The 21,196-nt window shown below is 40.2% G+C and overlaps 1 protein-coding gene across 1 annotated transcript in view; it reads left to right on the forward strand.

Annotated features, from left to right (window-relative positions):
* Positions 1 to 2,387: 2,387 nt before the first annotated feature.
* SEC24D (SEC24 family member D) overlaps positions 2,388 to 21,196 on the forward strand; it is a 49,525-nt gene continuing 30,716 nt past the window's right edge. The window contains exons 1-7 of the mRNA XM_010156203.1: positions 2,388 to 2,583; positions 4,508 to 4,634; positions 6,694 to 6,833; positions 8,557 to 8,826; positions 9,306 to 9,427; positions 12,905 to 13,016; positions 14,302 to 14,429. Coding sequence (XP_010154505.1) covers positions 2,433 to 2,583; positions 4,508 to 4,634; positions 6,694 to 6,833; positions 8,557 to 8,826; positions 9,306 to 9,427; positions 12,905 to 13,016; positions 14,302 to 14,429 — 1,050 coding nt within the window. The 5' untranslated portion in view covers positions 2,388 to 2,432. The remainder of the gene's footprint in view (positions 2,584 to 4,507; positions 4,635 to 6,693; positions 6,834 to 8,556; positions 8,827 to 9,305; positions 9,428 to 12,904; positions 13,017 to 14,301; positions 14,430 to 21,196) is intronic.

A 21,196-nucleotide genomic window follows, 5' to 3' on the forward strand; every position in this document is an offset into this window, starting at 1 on the left:
TGCCCTGCCAAACTGGGGCTGCAGGATGCCGGGGGGAGGGAGGGACAGCCCCTCTTCCGAGATTATGGGTTACCAGGCACGGTGTCTCTGAAGAAATGATAAGGTGATAGTTCTCCTTCCGTTACCGTGATCCGCTGTTTTCCCTCCCCTTATCCATCTTCTGCATGCACGTGGTGGAGTTTTACACCTTCCCAGGGGTATTGCGGTAGAGTGTTGCATAGGTACAGCAGGCCTCTGGAAAAAAAAAGAAGGTGACAGGCTATTCTGTAAGAGCGGTGAATTAAATCGTGGGGCAGTGTCTGTGGTTCTTCAGGCTCTGGGCGCAAGGTGAACTAGTGTGTAGAGGAACAGGGAGAAAAAAAGTTCTCATGTCCGTCTATGTAAGGATGCTTGTAGCAGTCGCAGGGAAAGGTCCGGGTGTAGCGGGTCCTCTGAGCTGTGCAATTTGCAGAGTGAATCAGTGTGTCTGTTGCTGAAACCCTAGGTGATCCGTTTCTGTTGATGTTTTTTGGTCGTTGCCTCCAGACTATTTTCATCGTGTTGGTGTATATCTGCATATCTTGATGAGGGGTTAAATGTGATCGGTGTTAAATAGAATCTGGAACTGTACTCGATAAAATGATGTTATTTTGCCTATGGTTAGAGTTCCTGTCTGTCTTGAGCACAACCTCTGCGTTTTTGTACTGTCAGTGGGAAGTTTGACGTGGCAAGTTTTGTGTGCACGTATGAGTAAGCAAGCTGTGGAGGAAGTCGTTTCCCCTGGATGCTGTTGCAGCTGAAGGTGTTGGTTGTTGCAGTTGTCTCAAAGTGAAAATCTCTTCCTTTCTATAGATATAAAATATAGATTTGTCTGTGCCAGTCTGTAGGTAATCTAGTGCTGACTTACTGTCTTCTGAAGCAGCTGAAGCTCACACTGCCACGTCTTTCTGATGGAGGCGGGGAGGGAAGAAAGTGTACAGCTGGCAGCATGAAGCTTCTCTGTGGGTTTTTGTTTTTTTTTTTTTTCTTCTCCCATGTTTACCTTGAGAACTAAGAAATAGAAGACAACTCTCTAAGGTTACCTGTCTGAAACAGTTTAATACTGCGACTGAGAAATCTTAGGATGTGTTGAGGAGTGTGGTTTAGGGGGTTGCAGAGGCAGTGTGTGAGGAGGACTAGGCTTTGTACCCAGCTCAAAGTGATTTCTTGTATGACAGGGAAGATAAGTAAAACTGTTGGGTTTTTTTAAGTGTATAGTATGAGAAGCCTGGAGATGGGTTTTCTGATATGCATAGCTTTTCTCTACTGACATGTGCCAGTGCAGCATGAATTTGTTGTGTTCTTGGAGCTGTGTGTGATTTTGAGGTGCCTTTGTGTGTGCTTCTGGAGCATGATTCCTGATTTACTTTCATCCAGTTTGCATACTCAAAGGTCACGCCATGGCTTAAGCCTAAGAATCTGAAGTATAGGTGGTTGGGAATGCTATTTCAAATGAACATTTAACCTCTAAAATGCTAGTTTAGAATAATAGAATCATAGAATCTTTTAGGTTGTAGAAGATCTTTAAGATCATCAAGTCCAGCCATTAACCTGACACTGCCAAAGCCACCACTGAACCATGTCCTTAAGCACCTCGTCCACGCGTCTCTTAAGTATCTCCAGGGAGGGTGACTCCACCACCTCCCTGGGCAGCCTATTCCAATGCCTGACAACTGTTTTGGTGAAGAAGTTTTTCCCAAGTTACGTATCTTTAGTTCTCTGGGGATGCGTGACCTACGTAATGGGGACTCTGCAGAAGCAGTAAGTGCTTATTCAGGGATTGGATCCTCAGCATTTCCCAAAATACTTTAAATTTGGGCATCAAGAAACTTAGTGGAATTCTGGTTTTGTTAAATTCAGTATGAAGTCAGAGTAAAACATGTCCCGTGTGGAAAAGAAAAGGCTAGGTATCAAGGCTGCAAAGTGTGCAACTTTTCAAATCCCTTGGTAGTAAGGGCACTGTATCTAAAAACTAGGCTTATGAGACACAGTTGTCTGGTTTAGTAATGCAGAATTCTTCAGAACTTTTCAGTTCTAATCTTAACTGATTGCAATTATCAGGATACTCTTTTTTGAAAGTTTCCTGAAAGTCTCTTTTATCCTGCTTCATAAAATCTGTCTTCAGATTTTCAAGAAAGAAATTGTCTTGTGAATGCTCTCATGATTAGAAAAAAGTTTTCTGGATTGCTTTTAATCAAATTCTGGGTTTTGTTTGGTGAGTGTTGTGGTGTGGGTGTTTTGTTTTTTGTTTAACAACAGAATCAAGATGTGAAAGCTGATGGGATGTGTCTTTTTGGGGACACAGTTCACAGCCTTTTGAAACACACCGAAAGTGAAGAGTAGTAGCAGGTGTCACTTTCTCTTTCGCAGATTCGTAAGGAGGACCTGATTCTTGGAATGAGAATATTGCCATCATGAGTCAACAAGGCTATGTTGCAGCTCCTCCATATTCCCAATCCCAGCCAGGAATAGGAGGCTTTTCTTCAGGTTTTGGAGCACCTAATTCTCCACTTCATTATGGGCATTATGGGGATCCCAACTCCTCGTACTCAGCACCTCAACCAGGTATGAAATTGGCTTAAAATATGTTTTCAGAGTCTGCTTTTCTATGAAGATATTTTGCATCTCTTTTTTCTTCTCATGTCAGCACAAAATGTTTAATTTTTGCATTGCTACTGCAAGAGGATCCTGCACTAGTGTTGTCTGTTATTGTTGGTGCTCAGATGTTGATGTGTGATGCGTATCTGACCTTCATGTCTGATTTCCACTGTCCAGGGAGCAATCTGACCCAGTGCTTAATGCTGTATTATGTGTAATACCTAATACAGACAAATAAAAAACGGACAATTTCTGGGAACAGAGAAGTGTTTCTCAACTCACACGTGTTAATAGCAAGCAGTGACTCAGAAATGGGTTGTATTCTTCACAGCCCTGTCCTACTGATTTCTTGAGCACAAACTTGAGTTGGTGTTCTCCTACTTAACCTCACTTACTGAGTGCTGTATTTGGATAACTAGTGGTAAGTAGAGTCCATCTTTTCCTTTTCACTGAGGAGACAAATGCTTTCTATGAGGAACGGCGACTTGGGTGCAAGCAAAAGGGATATTTGCTTTATTTCTACTGCATAATCATGCTACAGATGATGTTAATGACATCCAACAGATGAACATGGCTGTCTCTCCTTTGCTTTTCATTAATTTTAACTTACTGATATGTGACTTCAGATCTTTCAAAAAGTATATCATATCATATATATATATAAATATTTTAAAAAACGGAGAGCATAGAATTTAAGTTTGTTTTGCTCTATGTAAGTCATGCTGATCAAATTTCATTGGCGTCAAAGTGGGCATGCTAGACTTGGGGCTCTAGAAAATATCCAAAGAGTAAGGTTTCCCTTTCCCACTGTAAGTCTACTAACATGCATAGCCAAGATAGGGAGACCAGAAGAGGCACGATCTCCATATTTTGCCTGATAGAAAATTAGTTAAAATACTAAAGAAGTTTGAAGTATTCCATAAAGCATCTAAAAAAAAATTGTTGAAATTTTAATAACATTTAGATTATCATAAGTTATATTAAATTTAGCTTTTGAGATGGTGAGGTAATGACAGAACTAAGTATCCGAGTTTTAAAAAAAAAAAAAAAATTTTTTTAAATATATTCTGTGGTGTCCTTGATTTTTGTGTTATCATAAAAACAGAAAAAAGTTTTAACTTGTTCCTTTAAAACTTACTAAAACCAGCAGGAGTTGTGTTACCTTAATCCCATGCTGAATGTAGTCAGAAGATAGAACTGCTGCTGCTAACTGCCTTATTAGAATTCTTGGGAAAAATACTGGTTTTGGTACCAAATAAATTTTTGATGTTAGAGTAATTTAAAGGAAAATAATTCCAGGAATACAGGTTGAAGAGCTGTTTATTCAGCACTGCTTTTTACATAAATTACAGTCTCTTCACTGTCACTGTTCTAGATCTGAAATAAGAACAATTTCTAGCATAGGTTTACAGGCTCTACATATGGAGGCCATTTTTTTGGTTCTTTTTAGAGGTTGTTCCCAGTTTTGTTTCTGACCACAGTCTCCAAAAATCAAAGGGACCTCTTGCTTCTACCTATAAAGAGGACTGGGTGGCGGGGAATTACCAGTATCCCAAACTGTATTGCAGGGTCTGTTCATTCTTGCTTCTTTCTTACTGTCCCTCTTGGGTTCTCTTGCTGCAAAGTTTCTGACTGCTGTTAGCTTCCTTTTCACTGTTCTTTTTCATATTCGCTTCTATAGTTGACCAAAAATCTGTCCTTCCCTATGGAATCGCAGAATAGCTGAGGTTGGCGGGGGCCTGTGGAGGTCACCTGGTCCCCCCTACCCTGCTCAGGCAGGGCCACCTAGAGACAGTATTCTTACTGCCAGAGCAGGGCTGTACACTTGTACTGCTTGGCAGTCTTGTGCTTTCTTACAGGGCTCTGTATAAAAGTGCTACTTCTTTTGCAGGTATGTCAAAATCAACAGTGCCTTTTGGATCTTCAGCTCCTGTTGGGCCTCCACCACCTGGTACACATCAGTTCAGCCAGACCAGCTTCCAAAATGGGCCCAGTACACCAGGGCAGCAGCCACACAGGTGACTTTCAAGAATTAATACATGAGATCTGAGCTATTTACCTCTGTTACCTCTCTTGGGTTGCTTCACTGACATTTAAGTGCAGCATCCCTTTTACCTTCAGCAGTTCTGACTCCTTCCAGTTCTGAACTGGATCTTCTAGTTCAGTTCCCTGTGATGTTAAACTGCCAGATCTTACAGTGTGATCTGTAATCTTCTTAAGTTCCATTTCACAGCAAGTCAGTTCTTTATCATACATGGTTTATTTTATTTTTAATTATTCTGTCTTCTTGATCTTAGACCCATTGCTTCAAAGCAGCAATAAGGTGTTAAAAGCGCTGTTGGATATAGAAGTTGATTTTTTTGTTCACTTTCTGATGTCTTAATTCTCCTTTGTAGTGATGTACCAAGAAGTTGTTATTTACACTTTAACAGTGTAATAGTGCCAGTGAGTTTTGACTAGAAGCTGGTGCAGATGTCTCTATCTGTAGTTCCTTCCCCTTCCCTGTCTTTTTAGGATGCCTTTGCTTCATTGTGGTGGGGTCACAGCCAAGGCTCCGCAGGGTACTTTAAAGACACTATAATGCAGTTCTGTTATACCCTCTCAGACGGATGACTGCTACTTCCCTGCTTAGGTCAGAGACTGACTCTGAAGAGTTCATTTGAAGTGCTGTTGTCCCGCCGTCGGAACTCATAGGCAGAAGTGCAGGAGGCAGGAGCGGGGAGGGGGAAAACAGGGACAGGTGGAAGCTGTAAAAAACAGTCTTGAAAAAATGGTGATGCAAGGGGATAGCCAAGCTTTATTACACAGTGGTTATATTGCAGGTAGTTATAAGTGGGTAAAGTGGGCTTAGCTCATTTATTTAATTCTGTCAAACGTTAATTATTGTGCTTACCTCCCAGGAATAGCAACATTAGTTTGTGTACCTATAGCTATTTTAGTTTTAGTGAACCTTACACAGTTTAACAACTTTCTTGCTCTACTTGGTTGAGATTATAATCTGCTTCTGTGCTTTTTTGTTGTATAGTTATTTGTGTTCAAATAAAGCCATGTATATGTTTTATTAGGCATCAGAATAGGGGAGCCTGTTTGTTGCCTGTGTGTTATCACTGTGTAGAGGACGACCCAAAGAGGCTGGTGATCAGCTGTAAAAGACAATGTACTAATGCCTACGGAGAAGTGGTGGTTGTCCTGAAGATGTAAAACCAAGATGAACAGAGTCAAGTTGACATGAGCAACCTAGCAAAATACTGATTCTCTTTCCTAGCTTTCAGTCATTGCCCTGACAGTTGCACATCTAGTCTTTTTTACTTGATCTTGTTTTATTCCCAAATTGCTGAGACCTATTCTAGGCCAGGGAATTTCCACATCAAAATTTCAAGGAAAGTAAACTTTACTTCTCTTGATACAGCTAGGCTTCTCCTCAGTTTTAGAAGTGGCTGTAGGAAAATCAGTGTAGATCTTCTTTGGGAAATAGCCTGAGATCTTGTTTTTCCAGAGTGGTAGAAAATCTCTTTATAAACCACATGTGTGCTAACTCCTTCTTTTCTTCAGTTCTTTTTCTAGCAGTCATGTTTCTTTATATCTGATAACCATGAAGCAGTTTTTCCCTACTTGCATTTTCTTTTTTCCTGTACTGCAGGGAATTCCTTCACAGTTTCTCACTTCATTTTCCTCTCTTCACAGATTTTTCTCCTCCTCTTCACCCATCCCCAGCAGGGAATCTTGCTTTTTAAGAATGGAAAGAGGATGGGAGTGATGGGATATGTTCAGAATCTTTTGTTTCTTAATCTTCAAGCTTTCATATAGTTATTATCGCACTCTCTTTTCCATGGCATATGCACTCTTCTCTATTTCTAACAAGTATGCAAACAAGCATTTACTGTATTTTTTTAAACAGGAGTGCATTCTCTCTGTGCTTCATAACTTTTAATACAAGTATCTGTTTTCTGAGCAGAACTCTCTTGAGTTTGTCTGCCCTAACTGTTTCAGCACCACCCTTGAGAAGGTATGAGACCACCTAGGATTATGATTGCTTTCTGTATTTTTTTGTGTAACTGCACTAATTTTTCCCTTTAGGTTTCAAGGCCCTCCACCTCCAGGACCTTCCTATCCTCCCTACAGTCAGCAGTCACAACCAGCCTACCCAAATACTGCATCCACTTCACCTACAGCACAACTTGCTAACCAGCTCAACAGCATGCAGATAAATAGCTATGGTAATCAGTTTTATCTGATTGACTTTTTTCTCAGTTAAAGCTATTAAGACTATGATAATTAGAAACTTATTGAACCTCTGTATAAACAGAAAATTAAATCTTTGACTACTGTAATTTGTTCAAGTTCTTAGATTTTTTAAAAAATCTCATCCTATTCCTTCAATTAATGTTCTTGGGTTAATTCTGAATTGATGTTTAATGAACCTTCAGTCAGCTATGTTACCAGTGATTTCTCAAATTACTTGGTGATCCTGTCAGTAACAGCCAAGGCATGAGCAATAATGTGCAGACAGGGTTTCATTTTTCTCAGCTTTTCAGAGTTTCTTTCTGTTTTGTCTAAATCTTAGTTTAGTTTTTAATCTAAATTTACTTGCATTTATTTTGAGGTTAAAACATCTCAAACCTAAGCCATGAGGTAAAGATGTGATTATGTGGTTCTTCCATATAAATTACTTCCCATCACTAATTTTCTGGTTTGTCATATCTTTTTTCCGGAGTATTTCCTGGTGAAATTTACCATTTTCTTTAAAATGAGTGGAATTTAGTTAGCATCTGGTTGTGCTGAGGCCACTGTGCTCAGGGGGATGAATTTCTAAAATGAGGATAACGTTGGTGGTTGATACCTTTGTAAGAAATGTGTAAAGGTATACTTTTCAGTGCAGGCTGCACTGATACTATATCACTGTTCCTACCCTGGCTTTGAGTTGCTGATTTGACTTGAATGAAACCTGCACAACTACCATGGGTCTGACCCTCTGTTTGTACAATCACTTATGAAAACCTTCTTCGCCTTAGAAAAATTAATTTAGACTCGAATTCAGCCTTGATGTACTGAACTGCAAGTGCACAGTTAACTTGGACCTTTTCATACAGGATGAGGTGTGGTCCACTACCTCTAGAGCTCTTCATATGTAGCAACTCATTATTTAGAGCAAAAAATTTTTTTTGGCATCCAGTGTTTCTTATATTGCCCTCAGCAATAATTATGTACGATATAATGTTGTTGCTTATTGTGTTGCATGGTGGAAGGTTGGGATCCCCTTCAGACCACTGAAGACGTGGATTCTTTAAACGCCTCCTCTGTGTTGCATTCTGTTCTTCTGGTTTTTCCTTATCTGTAAGTCTGAGTTGGTGTAACTTGACAGAGTGCTGAAAGTCACAGCTTGTAAGGCTACTGGAGTGATGTGTGTTCGTACCAGCTGAGAACCTGACTTTGTTTTGCATGAGAATTTTTTTTTTCCAATTAACATGCCTGACAGAAGATGCATTTCAATATTTGTGCATTAACACATTTGTCCTTTTGCTCCAAACCTTATTTTGGCTATTTTTTAGCTTTCTTGAAAACTGTTTTGCCATAGGTCTTTGGGGAGAAATTTAACTAAAAAATACAGGTTTTGTAAAGTAATAAGTATTTACAGATGTTAAGTCTCAAAACACACACACATATACCCATTTCTGGGGTCTTCTTAATTCTGATTGGAAACTGGAGCTTGTAAACAATCACCTATTCCTCACCAGTGTGCACACAATAATTCCCTCATGTTTCATCTTTGAGCATCAAAAGTGGAAGATGGTTGTAAACCAGATAAAGTGAGTGGATTTATCTTCCATTGAACCTGTCACGGTGAAACGGGAAGTAGTAGACTAGCAAAAACCTGCCGCATAAGACAAATTGATTATTAAGCAACAAGAATATTGTTTCACATTAATTGTTTTTGCTCAGGTCCTGGCACTACTCTGAGCTCTCACATGTCTTCTGGGCATCCGGCATCTCTTCAGAGTCCACAGCTGCCACCACCAACCCAGCAGCAAGTCGCTTTACCACCTGGATCACAGGTTCCTCCACCAGCAAATAATGTTAATAGCCTTAGTGCTCAATCATCGCTGCCTCCCATGGCCAGACAAGATGGAATCCCTGGACCTGTTCCCCCAAATCCTAACTTGCAGCAGCTTTCAGGACAGCCTCCAGGGCCTGGATATCATCCCCAGCAAGGTAAGGAAGGATGCTTGTTATGTAAATGAAAAGAAAATATGTGTGGAGAATCACTGGTGGAACTGTGACTGGTTGTGGTTGATGTTCTACTGACTTGGAAAAAAGAAAATTTAATCCTCTTTTTGTAGGTGTAAACCAGTTATTTTGACAACTAAAAAGCCAGCTAACTAGACCAGTTTGCATTGACTGGTGTTAGAGGAGAGCTCCTCACTAATGTAATGCCCTGGTTTGGGTAGCTGTGGTAATCTCTACTGACCATCCTACTTGACGTTTGGAGCCAAAGTTGTCACACCTAGTCTTACGCTTACCCTTAAAACACAGACTGCGTGAGTCAGAGTGATCCGTTTCTTGCTGAAACCAGAAGGGAAGGAGAAGTTGCATTTAGCTGAGTAAGAATGAACTGTATGGCAGAAGTTGATGTTAAAAATTGATAACACAATTTAAGCACTTTAAATGGATTGCCATTTGTAACTCTGCAGCAAACTATGGTCCTCAGATGCCAGGATCTCAACTGTCTTATCCTGGTGCTTTTCCTGGAGGCCCGGCACAGCTCGCAGGCCCGCAGCAGAAGAAACTTGATCCTGACTCTATTCCAAGCCCAGTAAGTAATGTGGCACTGATTTTAAAGGAACAACAATGCTGATACTGTATTTAGTTTAGTAGGTGAGGGTTTCTTTGTAATATAAAATTGCACTTACAAGGCTTGGTTCACAAGATACGTTCCGGTTTTTGCAGTTTCTTATTTACACGCAGTTTTGTACTCTGTGCTGTCAGTTTTGGATAAACTAGTGCATAACCTTAGTTTTAGTACTGAAGAGGCTTTAAAACTTTATCCAACATGGGACATATACTCCAAATACTTTAAGAATTCTCCACAGGATTCTTAGTATGTCAGTGAGCATTTAGTATGACTTAATATGTCAGTTACTGAAGGGTAACTTGCATTTGCTGTGGAAAATCACCTTTCCTTTTCACTCTGGAAAGTTTGAAGGCTTAAACTGAGTAATAGGTAGGCACCTAAAGTAAGCTTTGTGCAGAATACAGGTACGTGAACTCTGAAACTGCAATCCTGGAAATGCTGAGAAGTCCGATGCTCAAAAGCCACCTCACCGTTGGATTTCAGGAGGTCCCAGGCAACTGGAGTTGTTTGCCTGAGCATCCTTCTGGTTGCTGCAGCCTTGTAAAGACTTCAGTAGCTGGGAATATCCTTAGGGCTTAAGCTTCATACAGGTTGAAGAGGCTCAGCTGTTGAAGCACGCCCAAACATGCACTGGTGGGACAGTGTCACTTCTTAGAACGGTGTTAAGAGAAAACAAGGTTATGGTTGTGTCCATCTTTCTTAAATGGCCTAGTTGTTACTCCAAGGAGTAGCTTGTCAGATGCAGACTGCATTTAACTTCTTTATGGAGAACAGCAGACTGAATTAGAGGGAGAAAATGTGCTGAACTCCTGGGGAAAACAGACTGTGATGCACACACACTGGTTCTGGCATTTGTCTGGACAGGTCAAAAGGTCCTCAGAGAGTCGGGCTTCTTGAAGCAGGCTGTGTCCTGCCGCTTTGACCTAGAACTTTCTACTTAAAAAGCTGTATTAACCACCATGCTCTAAGTTAGTCTGGGTGAAGGAATCTTGTGCTTCTCTGCTGTGGTAGTAATGCTGTGTTCCATCAAGATGAGGGAAAAACATTTGTGTGAAAGCCTGACACTGTCTAGCGGGGAGCAGCCCTGCTTCCTTAAATTGGGATGATCTTTTGTCCTTCTAGAAAAGACTGTTTTATCCAGTGATGGTTTTGATGTAAAATATCAAAGATTTTGGAAAGATGCTTGTTGGTAATGACTTAGAAGTTAATGTAGGTACTGCAGTTGCCTCTGTTCAAGGCAGTTTTCAAGATAAATGTAGCTGAAAACGACTGTGTAAAAAAAAAAAAAAAAAAAACCTCAAGTGAGTGCCTGCAAAATTAACAAATGCCCTTAATAGGTCAGTCATTCCTAGTGTTACAGTATGGTGCTTTTTTACATGAGAAGGATAAAATAGTCTTGCCTAATTAAAAAAAAAGGTGGGGGGAGAAGGAGGTCTGGCACAAAGCATGGACTGATGTCTTGTTTCAATTACCCGTGTAGAATAAACAGCCTTGACTATGACAGCGATGTTAGAATAGGTTAAAAGGTTTGTTTAAGCAGCAAAGAGAGGATCAAAATGACATGTTTAAAAGAAACATGATCTGGGTCAATGTCTGTAAAGGGCAAAAAGCTAATTCAGAATAAGGAGTAAGTATGACCATGTGTATTTCTCTTGTTATATTTACATTATATAATTACGGTAGTGTTGCCAGAGAAACTTACTTCTTATCTGTAGCCATTGTTGATTTACATTTTTCTTACGTATGTTGGAGGTTGATATGTGCTCTGACAACGTCTATGAAAGCTAGCATCTGGGCTTTTTCAACAATCATTTCCAGGATCAATGTATCATGGTATTCTGTAGCTAACTGACTTAAATATGATACATTGATCCTTTGCAGAGCCAAGTCTGAAAGTGGTTTGCTTTCTTCAGCTAGTGGGCCTTTTTAGAGCAAAACCTTTTTCCTTCTAATGCAAGAGTTAGCGGTAAGTACACAAGCCAAGAAGGCAGGGAAATGCAATCAAGCAGAAGTTACAACAAGCTCTCTGAGGAATGTACTGTATATTTAAATTGCAATACAAAAAAATTAATAAAAAAAAAAGCTATAGGCCCCAGATTAGTTCCAGTGTGTTAGGAAATACATCTTGGACAATGATCAATAGACTCTATGTGAATAATTTTGGTTTTCTTCTATGTTTGCTTTCCAACAGAGGCTTCTGAATTTCCCTAGCTATTATAAGAAATTCACGTGCAGTGTAAAGATACAATTCCATGGAATACCAGCAGCAGTGGCAAAGCCAGTTTCAGAAATTCCCTGTCTTGTTCCTCTTGCCTCTCACAGCTGTTTGGCTACACTCTAAACCAGATTGCTGAAAAGAGAGGTTCTCTGAGGAAAGAGGAGGAATATTGGTGTCATCTCAGTGATCTGGTGTGGAACAAAATAGAGCTTTAGATAACTTCAGTTATATCCTGAAAAGTATCAGACGTAAACAGGGGTGAGGGACTGTGCAGAAGGGACAGGAGAGGACGTGTATGGGAAAGGGCTTTGTTCAGTAGTAAAGCCAGCTTCATGAGTGTTTCATGGCATTACATTGCGGATTGCTATAAACTGGGCTTCAACCAGAGTAAATCTGTATGTGTTCAGAGCTGCCTCCTTTTAATAGAAATTTCTGTGATCGCTTTCCCTTACTTTCTTTCTAGGAAGAAGCTCACAACATGGTAGTCTAGAAGATGAAAACCCTGAGCTCCAGTATTTAAATACTACCTAATGGCCACCAAGGCGTTTCTCAGGAGTTTAAATTGGTGCTTTTTAAGTGGCAGCGCTGAAATACAGCTCAGCTAGGCAGGTGATCTACTGTGTAGATTATTGGGTTTTTTCTTAACCACCTGTGCATGGAGCCTAGGCAGGAGGAATGAGGGCTAAGCCCTCTCACTGTTGCAATCTCATTAGTTACCTGTACATGAAGAGCCGCAGCTGGCACAACTATGGTCATACAAAAGATAACCTGGTACGTATATGGCATCTGAGTACAGTGGTGCAGCCTTGCACATCAGTTTGATATCTGAGAAGGGAAGGCCAGATTCAGTACCAAGGGTTTATTCACACCATCAGTCTTCTCAGTTTGCTGGCTGGCCTCTCTTGAAAAGGTCTGTCCTCCTAGCACTCGATACACTACTCTAAACAACTCATTTGTCCACTGTATGCAGGTCCTATCCACCCCAACATCACCCTGCGTTCCAACAGGCACCTGCAGTTGTAAGTGGGTTGTACTGCTCAGCTGAGTGCATAGTTTTCTAGTTGTGAAGTATCCCAGAAGCCTGGACTGTGGTAGGTTTGTAGCACCTCTGTGTAAGACAGTGTCAACAGTGTTAGTTGGTGTAGATGTTAGCATAACGGTGAATGTAATGGAATGCATGGCTTACCTTCCTCATACTGTTCTTGCTTCTTACTCCTCAGATTCAAGTAATTGAAAACGATAAGACTTCTAGGGGAGGGCAGATCTACGCTACAAACACAAGAGGACAGGTTCCTCCACTTGTCACCACAGACTGCGTAATCCAAGACCAAGGTAACTGTCCTTGTTACTGATTTGAGAGTCTTTCTAGGTGATTCATGATTAAAAAGAATAAATTCTTAAATTTCTCATCTGAAAATGATCCTCCTTACTCTAAATTGGACATGAAATGGGAAAGTCCCTTTAAAGAAAAAAAAAAAGGGGGAGGGTGAAGGAGGGGAAGTGGGATTGGAATTCTTAGACCTTGGGTTAGCACCTCCTCTGCCTTTGCTGACCTTTAAAATAATATGAATGGTTGAGACAACTTTTCTTTTAACTTAAAAGCTTCCAAGGTTTTAAATTTCAAGTTGGAAATCCTTTTTGGATTCCTCTGAAATTTTAGAAGATGGATACTAGAAGATGCCACAAGACTAGCACTTTCATACTTTAAGATTAAAATTTTGGAAAATCCTGTTCAAGCAATAGGGGCAGCACACAAGCTGTCTACTTGACTTTTTTTAGTTTTGGCCAGTGTATCTGCCTTTGCCTCTGCCTAGAGCCTGGAATTACAGTATTCCATGTGCTGCGCTTGACAGCAGGCTTGCTATTTAAACACAGGTTGAACCGATGGTATCATTTAGTCCAGCACGAATTCGTCAGTGCTTGGATAAACTGTACAAAATGTACAAACAAGACTTGTTGGCGTTATCTGAGAATGAAATAATGCAGTTCTGATGAACAAAGAAATTCCTTTCAGGAAACTGAACAGATCTGCAGGTTGATGGTTAAAAAAGGGGCACAAGGAGGCCGATTTCTGAACTGTTGCCTTTCAGTCCTCTTGTCTGCAGTGCACAGCAGAGTGTCTCATTGAGGGAACTGAGCTAAGTGTGTTACAAGAAGCGGTGTGGTAATTCTAGCACGCTATGTTTTGCAAGATAAATGAGCATAACACAGATAAACAATTTTCTGAATCAGAGCTAGCTCATTAGAGCACTGTTAATAGTAGGTATCTGTCTGCAGCATTCCTTTATACACTGTGTTGATGGTTCCACTGGGAATTACTATTTTCTTTTAAGATCTTAGATATGATAGGTTTCAAACTATTTTCTATTGCAAAGAATTGTGGTTTTTGTTTTGATATGTTTAAATCTTTGCTTTAAAATCAAAGACCAAGTAATGTGCTGACCTATAAGGAGGACCGGTGGTCAGAAGCTTGCATGGGAGGGAAAAAGGCATGCATTTAACTTAGAACATATACTTCTTGCTTTATGTTGTTGTTTTGATTTTTCTGGTTTGTGTTCGGGGCAGGCAGGTTCCTTTTAACAGCCTTTCATTCTCCATGCTATGTTGGGTGTTCTAGGCCACGCCAGCCCTCGTTACATTCGATGTACTACCTACTGCTTCCCGTCGTCTTCAGATATGGCCAAACAGGCTCGCATTCCACTGGCAGCTGTCATCCAGCCTTTCACTACTGTTCCACCAAATGAGGTAAGTACTAACTGACTATTAGTCCTATGTGGTTTTGTCTCCTAAATATTACAGACTTATTCTTCTCTGACTGGGTTGGGGGTGAGGGTTTTACACCTCTGACTGCAGAGGAGTAAGACAGTAGAGAGGTGGCAGAAGACTGAGATGCATGTGGGTCATGATTCAACTTAAAGAGATGAAAATCTTTGTTTAGAAAAGATAAAGAGTGATGACTCTGTAATCTGAACCACTAGATTCCTAGTTTTCCCCCAACTGCCTCTAGTTTATGCCAACTTTGTCAGTTGCTCTGCTGAACTCCATAGGCAAGGATGTTAAGAGGCTGACCACAAACTGTTTCAAGTTGATTTTAAAATGTGGACAGTTACATTCAGAGCATGACATTTTCCCATTTAGTTCTTTACAAAATAATTTAATTTCAAAACAGACTGGAAAGGTGATGGTTTTTTTCTACTTGGATGAGCTCAGTCATAGAAAGAAGACAAATGTGACCACCCGGTTTTGGCACTTATTTAGAGGCACTAACCTAGTTGATTCCTTTTCTCACTTTCCATCTCTAATACCCCTTCATATTGCAAACATATCCCTAGTTCTTCTGCAAAGTGTTTCTGCAGGTTAGTAGTATCCTCTGGTCTTAAGACTGTTACCCAGATTTTCTGGCATCCCCAAAGGATTTTATCAGTAGCGGGGATAAAACCAGTTTTCAAATGCTGCATCATCTGTAGGATAATTTTTCTTGTTCTTCAACTCTGCCTCCATTTCATAGCTTCTGAATTCTGCAGCAAAGGTCTGCAGAATGCATCTTGTTTCATGCGCTACACTAATTTACTTTGGGAGCTCTGTTTGCTGGGAAAAAAAACAGGGATTTCATGAAAGTTTTAATATGTGATTGTGTCTTCAAAAACTCCTCATAAAATGCATGCACAGAAAAGCCTAATTAAAACTGCAAAGACTTTCAGTGCTTGGTTTTGCAGTCTTTGATTTTTCGTTAACTTTGTTCCATTACTTGTAAATTCTTAGGGGTCTTTTGAAAAATATGTTGGAAAAAAACAGATGTTGTTCTTTATCAGTATGGATAATTTCCAATCCAACAGACCTCTGTAGTTTGAATTAAGAGTATTATTTTAGTAGGGTAGTATGTAGTTATCTTCTCTGTGGTCCACAGGGAAATAGGATGTATTACTTACTGTTCTGCAGATACTGAGTATTACCATTTGTCTGCTAGACAGCGATGTGGGGTTTCATTCCAGTTCTTGAGGGGAATGTGCAGGCTTGGCTTGTTGCCGCCCTGCATTTTCTCCTAGATGAAACTGCTGCTGTTGCTTCTCCACCCCTTCCCTTTAGCAGACAACCTTCACTCTGTACTACCCTTTATCAAAGTTTCTGTGCCCAGGTGGTGCTTAGCAATTCTGCTTTCATGTTGGCTCTTCATCTGGGCATCTTTCAGTCTGCCTCTAGCCATTTCCATCCCCCGTGCATGGCTTCCCTGCCTCCTGCCTAGTGTTTGGAGAGTGTGATCAATGGGTTGCTAAAATCGAAATCTCTTCTGCATACATAAATTAGCAGTATGTACAAACACTTATACATGGCCAAGTTCAGGAGGGTTTTCCCTGAGTTGGCAGGAAGATGTACTGAGTGACCCACCCGTTGTGCAGTGTTAGTGCTCTCAAGCTATTGGGAAGGTCAGTGGAATTCATTAATCTGTAAAAAGCAGTGTATTTTTCCCTAGCCTCTTTCTTGGAAGAGGCTAAAAAAACCTCTGAAAAATGTCTCTCAAAATTGGCTAGAGTCCAGCGTGGAAAATTTTAGTCTGAACAATTACAGCTTGGTAAAGTTGTAAGAACTGAAGTGATGGTATTAGAATAGGAAGCGCCGGGCAGTCTTAGCTGAGGCAGTTTTTCTGAGGTTTGGCTGTGCCCATTGTCTTCACTGCTGCTGCCAAAATAAGATCTTGCCCTTCACATCTTCTCATAAAAATGGTCTTCCATATGGGATTTATAATGACTTTAATTCTGAAAAGCCACTTAATTTGAAATAACTGGGCTTTTAATAGAGGTAAAATACGTTCAGGGGCTTATTTGTGTTTCTGAGCTTCCTAGTATGGTGCATTCTGCCTGGAACTAGTGACTGCAAGGCACAGAATGTTCTTTGTTTCAGAATATCTAGCCTGTCTTACAGATAGTGCCTTTTAACAATGCCTACTGGTGATGCTCATCACATGTTACAGGGGTCACTACAAAGTGGGAATCTGTCTAATCTCTAGATGAACAGCATGTTTTACGTAGTAACTGTAAATGATTTTTTTTTTCTTCTAGCCTGTCAATGAATATTTTCCATTAATTCATCTTTGTTGCAGCTTCAGCTGCCGAATCATCTCTGTTTCTGCTGTTTCTAATGTACACAGTGTTAGCACCCAGAGAATTGCAGTTCTGTTTCTTTCCAAAGGGGGAGGAAGAAAAGCAATGGCTACCAAGGGTTTAGTGGACCTCACATGTGAAATGGCCACAAGTGGTTTGTGCAGCTGGTAATACGGTTAGGTCCGATCTCAGCTGTTCCTATCTTGCTTGAACTCTAAGGACTTCAGCAAATCTACACAGTGTACCTAATCCATTATGATGCATATTACATACGCAGTGCCTGTCTGTGTTAGTAAAGCCATATTTAAAAGGCTACGGGCTATCAGGGTCATCCAAATGACTACTAGACTTAGGACTGTTCCATAAATAGAATTCTTAAGTAATTGGTATTTTTGCTTTGATCATCACTTATATGATTTTAAATTAATCCTCAACTATATAAAACATACTTGTGTGTTCACTGGTCTTTTGCCATAGAATTCTTTTCTGTCTTTTTTTTTTTTTATGCCATTACTGTGCTAAGACAGTTAGAAACAAAGGAAAAACTTACCTTGCTCCCATTTCCAAATAATATGAGGATTTGTTGCAGACTTTAGATGGCTTGTTCTTCCCTTCTGAAAGCCAATCCTGAGTGTGGATTTTTATTCATTGAGAGAATTGTGGTTTTCTGCAATGAGGAAGCATTATGTTCTGTTCATGTGACCTAAATGATATCGAGAAAACCATGGATTGTGTTTTTTCCTATCCATGCTTTGTTAGGCACTGTAATCTGAACTGCAGGAAAAGAAGTGATGAAATAGCCAAGTCCCCTGTCACTGGTAGAATTAGATGCATGTATGAGAGGGAGAGCACAATTGTACAGACCTCATTTTCTTTCCTAGTTAAACACATTCACCACTTTGGTGGATGACTTGTACCAACACGTAACACTATTTACCAGTTGGAGGGTTGTGCACTCTGAGTTTACACTTCGACCATCATAGCAAAGGGTTGAGCTGTTCTAGCTGTGCAAACAGTGGGAAGGGGAGTGCCTGAGAGATTCTTCATCTGAAGCAACTGAACAGGAGGGAGTAGGAAAAGGTTACTGGGGTCCCAGAGTTGGCAGAGATGTGTCTGTAATGGAGATGATAGGCATCGCTTCATTGTCAAATCTTTTTTATTCCTGCACTCATTGACAAGGAGACCCTATGAGAAATAGTTTGGAGCTGACTGTAGCTCCTGCAGGACAGCAGCATTTTATTCTGCCAATTAGGTATTTTTCATCTGTCTCTCCTTTCAAATTTTACTCTGAAAAATCAATAGTGCTCCAGCTTGGCAGAGCCAGGAACACCCCCTGAAGTTTTGGAACTGATGTCTGTAATTAATTTAAAAAGAAAAAAAAGCTGTCAATTGCATTAATAGAAACAGTAGTCAACTGGAATTCGAGCTTTTGCGGATTTGTTTCCTTTGACTAAGAACACAGGGAGATGGAGATAAGAGAACCCGTGAGCTTTCGAATTAAAAGTTCAGGTCCAGTGACTTAACAGTATTTTTCTGAGACTTTTTCTCTTCTGGTTTGGAGGTCCAACCTGGAAGAAGAGGATTCAGGATTTCAGCTTGTCTGAAAGGCAGATTTAAGTTAATTTGTCACTGTGGGTTCTTCTGGTGAAAGTGGAGTGTCTATGCACAGGCGCTGGTGTCTGTCTCCAGCAGTGAGGTGGGAATGTTAGCATACAAAGTGAATAAAAGTCTGGGTTTTTTTAGCTAAGGTCCGTGAAAACCCAGTCAGGATCTGAGAAATACACAAACTTGAACAAAGGGCATCCTTTTAAGACATTTACAACAGATCTCTCCATATTCAGTAAAGAATAGGATACAAATTATCCCTGTGGGAGAAAAGAAGAACACAAAGTAAAATCACCTTGTTTCTAGATAAGGATGTTAAATAAAAGAGCTCATGCATGTCTTTGAATAAATGTCATGTGAGTTGTTTTGTTGGGGTTTTTTTGTGGGCAGGAGGGCAGATGGGCCGAGCCCAAAACAAAAACAGGGTTTGCCCCTGCAGTGAGAAAGAACAAATTCAAAATTACAGAAAGGTAGTGGAATGAAAAGACAAAGATGCTGTTGCTTTATACCTTGCTAAAAACTCCCCAGGCAGTTGAGACACGGTGGGGTAATACTGTGTGTGCAAGAAGTTCTGTAGCATCTAGAAGCCCGGTGAGATCCTGAGCTGAGAGGACACGAGGCCAGCGTAAGTGTATATGGAGCACTGAGCATCAGACGAGCACAGCGAGTGAAATGGATTTATTCAGAAAGGCCCTCGAGTTTAAAGTTAGAGGAGCAATATCCATGAGGAGGCACAGTCTCTCAACTACTACAAAAACCCTACAGCCAATCTAGACAGTTACGAACTGGTGAACATTACATGTATGCTCTGTCTCAGTCAGAACAAAGGCTATTAATACATTCATGCTTTCCCCTCTGCCCTCCCAGTGTCCCCCCAGTGTCTAACAGCTCTAAGACATTTCTGCATCTTATCTTTACCGAGTCCTTATGTATTATTCCTCAAAAATAACAGTTCCTTTTCATTCTCCTGATTTGGATGATCTATGGAAAGTATTTGTTTGTTATGGATTGAGAATACAGTATAATTGTTTGACAGAACTTATTCTTAGTCCACCAGTGCTTTAGCAACAGTCTGTAAAAATAAACCAGGTCTCACAGTTATCGTTGTAGAACAAGCCCTACGTGAATTTCTCTTTAAGATGTATGAATGTTTCCAGAGCCTGAATAAACCATGAGATCTTAATTTAACATTTATACTACTTGCTAAAAAAAGGCAGTTTAAAAAGTATTTAATATTTTAAAAGCAAATATAAACAATTCCCAATAATTACATATAGTTTTAAATATTTAAATATCTGAATTGCCACCTTCTTTGCTCCTTAGTAGTTTTGTCGTCAGTCTCTACCATATTCTTTCATGTTAATTTGAAATATTTTATAGAAATATTAATTGGTAGGAATTTAATATTTTACTTTTAATTTTCTCCTCGGTTAATTAACTAGGTAAAAGATAAAAGTGGAATGGAATTAGTTCTCAGAAATGCTGGTGTTTGTGAGCTAGGAGCAATTTAACCTTTTCAGGATAGTGAACTTCGATGACCAGTGCAGCTGAGCCATTGGAAAGCCATGGTTTTTACTGGGGTGGTGGTGTGGTTCCCTGGGTAGAGCTGTAAGGTTAGCAGATGCTAAAAATCCCCTGAAGTGAATGATTGGCACATGATGCAATGTCATAAATATTTTGATTCAAGAACAAAGTGAAGTACCAGAGTGAATTTTCTTTTAGACCCCAAGTCTGCTCCTTTGGTTTTTACCTAAGTCATTCAAATGTTAAATAAATATGAAGAATTAGGGAAATTCACACTCCTGCAATCTAACCTGGGCTCAGTGGGCACTCTGCTGTCCGTATTCTGTACCTAGTAAGAAGGGCAAGCAGGCTCTAACTTTAGTTTGAAGCGTATTTTTTTATAGACACTTGTATTTATTAGTGGTTATGTGCTCATGCAGAACTTTGGTTTGGGGAGAGTGAGGAAGGCTTAGTCTGCAGGCAATATGAACAATTCAAACTAAACATCTTACTGAGTGCTCCGTTCTGTTAGGGATGTGTTTAAAAGCACGAACTGCAGAACAGATCCTTGAGGTGCTGATAACATCTGATAACAACCCACTGTAAAAAGTGGGGTTTTTATTTTACCCTTTGATTTCTGTCTTTTATTTAGTTACTTATCCACAGGAGGGCCTTCCCCACATTGCATGAGAGCTTAGCTAATTTCAGAGCTTTTGAGGAGGGATTCCATCAAAAGAACTTTTTCAAAAGTAGTACTTTATATCAACTAGGTCATGCTTATCTGCATGTTGGCTGACTCTTGGCAGAACTCAACAGATCTGTATGTCATGACATCCCTCCTCAAGAACTACATCAAATCTTCCTCTGTCTCTGAATGGTCCAAGATCAGGTAGATAATGCTTTTGTCAGTGTCTTTTGGGTGCACTATGAAAGTCGTCTGTGGTAGTTGTTACTGTTTTCTAAAGCGCAGTGGGAGCAGAAGCCCTGCATGTGTGATACAACTTAATAGTTGGTTGTATTGCTTAGTCTGAGGAGGTTGAAACACATTCTCACCCTCCAGGAAGGGGGGCTGGCACCAAGATTGTGTGCCGGATTGTACAGAAGAGTTCATTGCCTCTTTAAACTGCCACAGATGGAAGTCAGTGGACCAGAAAGAGAGCATGTGCACCAATACCACAATGTAGATGACAACTAGGCCAGTTAGTTTTGGGGTAGGGCCATGCTACCAGATGTTCCTCCTTGTTCTTATAGTTGTCTTGTTATTTTTACAACCAGCCCATTGTTGGAGCTGTTTGGAACAATTAG

Source organism: Eurypyga helias, unplaced genomic scaffold (genome assembly GCF_000690775.1).
Source record: "Eurypyga helias isolate BGI_N326 unplaced genomic scaffold, ASM69077v1 scaffold3000, whole genome shotgun sequence".
Taxonomy (NCBI): Eukaryota; Metazoa; Chordata; class Aves; order Eurypygiformes; family Eurypygidae; genus Eurypyga; species Eurypyga helias.